Raw genomic sequence first — 7,189 nt, 5'->3', positions numbered from 1 at the left:
TAACATATTTCATGGTTGTTTTTGTTAAATGTTACCCAGGAGACATAAAATTAAATCATAAAAACATCATTCTAATTATACAAAATCCAACTTATGGTACAGAGATGTGTTAGTAGTATATTTTGTGTATAACCTCCTAATTAAGCAAAAACTGCAAAAGTCACAATACCAACATGTGCAACTTAAATACATAATCTAGTTTATTGGTTTTTTTAAGCACAAAAGGGGGAAAGAATCCTTTAACAAAATGACAATTTTACTACGTTTGTTGTAAAAAAAAAAAAAAAAAAAGAAGAAGAAGAAGATTCCCATATATGACTAGAGTCTGAGCTTTCAAAATATTGGTTGCTTCTTCAGTGGTGTGGCCTGTATGACAATGTATTGATGTCTCTCCTTCAGGCCTGTCACACCCTCCCTGGGAGATTAAATTTGCCTGTGAAGCGTCCATGATTGCGCAGGTCAAAGGGGCTGAGCACTTTCCTTATACCAAGCATGTTGCCTTGTGCTATCTGCTTGAAGGTCCACGGGTTCTGGTTGTTCTTCTCCATATCAGCTTGTTTCTTGTGCAGCACCTCTAGGCTCTCTTTGCTCATAACCTGAAATAAATAAATAGGAAATAAATTACATAATGTAACATATTGTAGATACCCAGGGGGGGAAATTAAAGAAGTGCAGTACCTACAAATCAATAACAAAATAAATGGTTAAAATTGGTTAAAACAGTAGTCTGTAAACAAAGGCAAAAATCCACTTGAAACATCCAGTACATTTACCACTTTTACATGGTTGTGGTCTACTTTTGTGCATGCATGATAGTCAATACTTTTAGACCTCACCACCGGGATTATAAACCCTTTCAGAATATCTTACATTTATTAAAACAGCAACAGGCAAACCTTAAACTGTATATTTTATCTCACCTTGGCAGGGAAGGGTAGCTTCTTTGCTATTTCAGTCAAGATATGCTCAATCTCCCCCAGCTCCACCTTTCCTCCCAACTCCACGATTAAACGTCCGTAGCGGACAGGTGTCACATAGTGGTCGATGGCTCCCTTGCCCCCACCCATGCGCTGACCCAGACCTTTACGTGTGATGGGCTTATATGGGCCATTGACACGCCAGCGGGCAAATGTTCTCTTTGCATCCATCTTGCGATTGATGGTAAGACGGATCATTTCAATGTGACCCCAATGAAGGTAGCCTCCTCCCAAGGCCTGAGGATCAGACAGAGAAAGACAACGAAAGAGCAGGGTTACTTTTGTACTGGAAATTATATCAAATAACTTTGTAATTGTATCCTGTAACAACTGACACTGGCATTATTTGTTTATTTAATTTTTATTTGTATAGGGACAAGTATAAAGCAAGTAAACCAATGCCACACACTACAGCATTTATAGCCTTGGCTTATTTGCAATGGACATCTCTAGATGGGCCTTTAAAATGCATGAAATCAACAACAAATACACGAGACAATACAGAACAGACTCAACAGCAATAAGACAGACATAACAATACAGGATACAAAATACACTCCTACAATAAAACTGTAAAACCGGGAGCACAAAATCATACATGATTACAAGACTGAGCCCTCTTCAAAAACTGTTTCAGTTTGAGTTTAAAATGTTCCAAGTCCGGGTCCAGTTTGAGCTCTGCAGGTAAGGCATTACACATATTGATGCCCTGAACACAAAAAGCGCTTCGTCCAAGTGATAACTTACGAAAGGGCACCTAACAATCTCCATTAGATGCTCCACGTGTTATAGAACCTGATAGTCTCAGTGGCACCACGAGGTCACTGAGCACCTGAGGAGCCTGATGATGTAAGCATTTATGGACGAGTTTTAGATGCGAGTTTTTTTGGAACATCACAGTGAGGTGATCTTATCGGCTTCCTGTCTAAAATCTTTATGGCTTTATTATATATCATCATAAGATGCTTGATTGTTGAAGATGCTGCTTGTGACCAGGAGGTTACACAATAACTTAGATGTGAAAAAATCATAGAATGCATAACGCTATAGCAGCCTGGAATATTAGACAGTCTCTGTCTTTATTACAAGTTTAGTAGCACGTAGCTTCAAAATATTTCTATTTAAAGATTTAAAAAATACCGCAGGAGATGCAGATCATATTATCTACAAAGTCTTCAATGCTTTAAGCAGCTGTCATATATCACTAAACAGCAATGTTAAGAGAAAATAAATGCACTCACAACAATAGCATACTGTCCTGTTGTGAAGGTATTTGCTGCCCTTGCTGGTCCTTGGATATCCCGTAGATTTTTCATCTCTTTCTTGGCCTTTTTGAAGTTAGGCACCTTGTTCACAAACTTCAGTTTTGTTTTCTCTGGCAAAACCACATCTTCAGGAGGTAAAAACACGAGTGAGAATCATGAAAATTTTTAACATATAACATCCGGCAAACATGTCTACTTGAACAAAGATTCAAAGACTGGACCAAGTACAGAGGCATGTGTCTCTACACTGTATTTTTCCTCTTCTGTATACATGCATACATATAACAATGTTATGTTTTAAATCACATGACATATAAATAAACCACATGTAAGTTGGTTTAGAAATCATTAAAAATAATTGAAAAAAAGATGAAGATTTACCGCTGTAGTCTGGAGGTATTTCAAGTGACTTTAGTCCAGCAGTGAGAACTTTTAAATGGCTGTGCAAAAGACCTGTGGAACAAACAACAAGTAAGTAATATATCTTGGCATGATGTTTGGCAAAATTCAATCCTAACACAGAACTGTCATGTCTTGCTGTTGAGGTATAAATAACGCGTCCTCAAGCTAAGAAGCCGCAGGAGAGAGCTTTTAGTGATTTATTTCCTATTTTCTGCAACACAGAACCCAAAGTTTGAATAAAGCAGATCTATTAGGACAGTGACATTGTAAACAAAAACTGATAAAGTCATGTCTGTGTTTCAGCTTTTTAACTTACAGAGACTGTTCTGAGAAAATAAGCCTTAGTTTTACTTTTTCTTGTTAAAGACTGTTGTTTTTGTGTCTCAAGAGGAGAAGAAAATGTATGAATGAAAATGTAAGTTCATAGCAGTTCTCTCTGTGCACTTGTCTTGCTGTTTTGATACTGTTGCCCTGCACACCTCTAAGATTTATCTTGGTTTTTGTATAGGGGCCTTTGCCTAGGAAGTATGAGATAAGAAAAAGTCATACACATATATATACAGCACACAGATGTCACTAATGATAACGTTAGCCAACTTGTTACCTTGGTGACGGTGGGCCCTACAGACACCGGCTAATCCGCCGACAGCCGCCTTGATGAAGGAGAACATGATGTTCACGTTGACACTAAACCTATAAATAAAAACCTATCACTCCTTGTGGTCCATCTACGAGCAGTTTTTGCGTTTAACTACTTAAACTGTTATCAACGCCATGCTGTGCACAAGGTCGCTGCCATTGCTGCGTCGCTTCCCTGACTTCCGCCAGAAGAAGAGACACTTCCTATACGTCTGCTTTTCACAATAAAAGTATAAACTCTGTTAAAAAAAAAAAATCTACCTGGCACAGAAAGCTCAGAAAATAATTGTAGTGCCAGTTCAAATGTTGGGCCAAAAATTCACTAATGTATAGGAGAAAATTGGGGGTTTATATTATTGATTGTTATGAATGACATTGTTGTCAATGCAAACAATCGGTTTAGTTTGCATAAACAAGCGTGGCTTCTTTAATCGTGATGTTTTTCTTCTCTTCCAAACACACATTGCTAAATTTAATTTGACAATAAAAATGCATTAAAATGAATTAAATAAAAAATTTGACTTGAAGACCTTCCTGATAAGATGTTTCCTGTCATAAAAAGGCCCTAAAAGCACACAGATTTGCTTTGCGGACATGACTATCGTTTCACCCCATAACATGTGCCAGTGGGCCTCTTGTGTTGACTGCTCAGCAAAACAAAACATACAAAGATCTGCTCACAAAAAGGACTAATGTACAGCTCAGGTGATCAATAACTCTACATGGTACAACACAGCCTCCATCGCTCTGGAGATGGGAGCAGCAAAGTGAGACAGGCTGCAGGTAGAGATCATTTTAAAGTTAGAACAAGTGTTAACTCATGCCTGCAATTATGCTGTTCATCAGAAACGTATCTTTTGTTTCAGGGTTTCTAGAGGAAACTCCTGGAAGCAGGGTGTCGTGGCAGTGGGCTGTTCTGGGTGTACCCACTGTTGTACTGCTCTGTGTCACGGTCGGAGCTGCTATTAAATGCAAAGGTAGGAATTATTATCAACTATTAGTGAATAGTTTTAAAGTAATTTTACAAATATGTGTTGACTCTATCCATATAGAGAGATTTATATTTGTCTTACAACACTGTCTCAATCTAGACATTATGCGGAACACACAAGAAACTGGGGCAGAGGAGAAACAGCCAGAGGTGAGAAAATAATTTCAACATTATATCACATTTGGATTTAAACACAGGAGTGGAACCAAACAAAACTATTAAACTTATCACATCATATCACTTCTGACTTACTGCCCTGTATTTGAATACAGGTTGATTACAAGTCCAACTCTCTGTATGCACTCTGGATTAAAGAGAGAAATGGAAACACTGACAAATCATCCGCGGCTGATGTTGGCTCTTGTGGTGCTCATTCACAAGATGAAGCATCCAGACCTCCATCAGAGGGAGGAAGAGACAGTGTGGAGTCAACAGGAAATGTGGAAATTCTTCTTTCTTATTCTTATTTCCCTTTAAGTTAATCCGCTGCTACATTTTATTGATTGCTTACTAATTTGTTCAGAAATTTCACCAAGTTGCAACTTAGCTAATACTGACGCAGTCTAATACAACAGTCCTGCAATCATGCTTGAATGATGAAGCATGTGAACACAATCCCGCCTGCTACTCTTTACATTTAGAAAGTGTTTGTGTTAATTAACTACATATAAAATACACTTTCATTCAGGCTACAAGAGAAGTACCAAGCACTTTATTAATAAAACTTTATTTTTTTAAAAGTCGGAGCATTTACACTGGATAAACAAGCTGTATCTCTCTGAGGACATGCAGCTCTTTTCCATGGGAAACATCACAATGTCACTGCATTTAAAAGAAAGAAATAAAATCAAAATAAACCACCTTCATCAGAGAACACACCTCCTCTTCCAAACATCAGAGTTACAGAGTTATGAAAGGCTAAATAAAAAAATTAATACAAATGTCCTAGTGCTAATAACTTTAACTATGGGAACTTTAACAAGGCCAATAAAATTGTCTCTTTGTATTTGAATAACTTTGACTCTTTTCAACCTTTGAAACCCTCACATGATAACAGTTTTCCCCTGTTGTTTAGGTAAACAGTATTCTTGTTTAAACACACCTTTTCTTGTAAACAGGTTTTCATTCATGCACAAATCTGCATTGTTTACATCCAGATTCACAAGCTTGCAGTCTTCATGTTCTCTGTCACAGTTTCTTCACATTTGTGTGTTAAATAGTGGAATAGTGGCAAACAAGTGTGATCCAAACTTTGGAATCAAAAACTGTTGGTGGTTTGCATTCCATAGGAAAACCAACATATTTTTAAAGTCTCCACATCTGAGATATTTAAGCTTTAATATCAAAACTTGCATGTTTGCACGATGGATAGAAGTCAGAGCTATATATTTTGTCATTTTTTAAACCAGTAGTTGTTGATGCCACTCAGCAAGAAATCCTTATGACCACAAGACTGCACAGTGCAGGTGTTGACTCTAAATCCCATGGTAGAGGAGATCATATTTGGGAATATTTTGAGGATCTATGGGACTCTGGACAATCATCTTCCCACGCATGGCTCCTCGATAAATGACCTCAATCAGATCTATGAAATCCTGCTTGGTCTTGAAGCTGCCAACAAACTTCGTATGATCTGGAGAGCTGGAGAGGGGGTAAAAGTAAAACAATTATCAACCAAATAAGGTCAATCTAACTGACAATCTGACATTGTGTGCATCTGGGTTAATTTATAGGTTGTGTGTGTAATGTGTTGCTATGCAAATTTAATGTTAAATGACACATTCATGGTTTGTAAATAGCGAAACTTTGAAGCGGAGTTGAAACAGATGATTGATTAAATTATTATTCAAGCAAATTTAACAACTATTTTAATGATCAATTGATTATTTAGGTAACTGTTAAGCAAATACAGTAAAGCCAACATCTGAAATGTAAACATTTGCTGCTTTTCTTAAACTACATAGCTCTGGGGTACTGACTGTGGATTGAACAAGCAAGCAACTCAAAGCTGTCAACATTTGCTCTAAATGTATTGACATTTTACATTGCCCCCACAATTTAAATCTAGCATGATATATTGAATAATTGTATGGTAACGATTAATATGTTGACAAAATAAAACAGCAAATTATCTATAAGGAATAGAATGTTTCAGCCACATTTTAAAACGCATTAACATGGAAGGTCATACATATACTGTAACGAGGGTAAATTAAAAAAACAACAACAACTCAGTAATCATAGGTAACTCACCCATAATCCACCTTCATGTGCTGACCGTTGAAAAAGAAAACAGTGGAGGGGATGTAACTGATGTCAAAGTATCTTGTGTAGATGGGAGCTTTATCCACATCAACGATGTAAATAGACGCCATGTTACTCAGGTCATGGGCAGTTTTTGACAGCTAGAATGGACAGAGATGACAAATTAACAAAAGCATAAATAGTCGTGACACGAGCATTGATCAGCAGGTTACTTATTAGCTTAAATGGTGCTGCTTACAATCTCATCCAGTTGGAGACAAACCGAGTCTTCGTCCCTCCCAAACCTTAAAACTAAGACTTTTTCTGCTACGCCTTTTATAACTTCATCTATGTCTTTTTTACAAGTCAATTTTGGCAGAAACAAACTCATTTTCGAGGCTAGCAAAGTAGCTTCTCTTGTTTTGATAGCAGAAGGAAATTACGTCACAACTACTGCCCGGCACGAGGAAAATACCCGTCTGGAAACTACATTATGTTAACGTTCGTGTAAAAAATAATTATTATAGTTGATAACGACGCATTATGTGAAATAAAAAAACGAATGGAACATTTATCAGTTAAAGCAGTTTTTTATGTCAAGCTACATAAACATTCAAGACAGCCCAGGCTGCATAGTGACGTTTCAGTACGACACATTACAATGTGACAAA

General features: G+C 37.2%; 2 protein-coding genes across 2 annotated transcripts; both read right to left on the bottom strand.

Annotated features, from left to right (window-relative positions):
• Nucleotides 1-176: 176 nt before the first annotated feature.
• On the bottom strand, nt 177-3,454 carry mrpl16 (mitochondrial ribosomal protein L16). Its single transcript, XM_069661945.1, has 5 exons — nt 3,249-3,454; nt 2,624-2,695; nt 2,219-2,367; nt 921-1,214; nt 177-596 (listed from the first exon to the last, which is right to left on the bottom strand). Exons 1-5 carry the CDS (start codon nt 3,313-3,315, stop codon nt 405-407), a joined length of 774 nt encoding a protein of 257 aa, XP_069518046.1. The 5' UTR covers nt 3,316-3,454; the 3' UTR covers nt 177-404.
• A 1,531-nt stretch (nt 3,455-4,985) lies between these two features.
• On the bottom strand, nt 4,986-6,937 carry txnl4b (thioredoxin-like 4B). Its single transcript, XM_069662283.1, has 3 exons — nt 6,778-6,937; nt 6,528-6,679; nt 4,986-5,915 (listed from the first exon to the last, which is right to left on the bottom strand). The coding sequence occupies exons 1-3, from the start codon at nt 6,907-6,909 to the stop codon at nt 5,750-5,752; spliced, it is 450 nt and encodes a 149-aa protein (XP_069518384.1). The 5' UTR covers nt 6,910-6,937; the 3' UTR covers nt 4,986-5,749.
• Between the last annotated feature and the right edge of the window lie 252 nt (nt 6,938-7,189).

This window comes from Semicossyphus pulcher, unplaced genomic scaffold (assembly GCF_022749685.1).
Source record: "Semicossyphus pulcher isolate SPU_LCO1_2020_fin unplaced genomic scaffold, fSemPul1.0.p SCAF_1, whole genome shotgun sequence".
Lineage (NCBI taxonomy): Eukaryota > Metazoa > Chordata > Actinopteri > Labriformes > Labridae > Semicossyphus > Semicossyphus pulcher.
The sequence above is the reverse complement of the archived record's forward strand: the minus strand, read 5'-3'. Positions and strand labels throughout refer to the sequence as shown.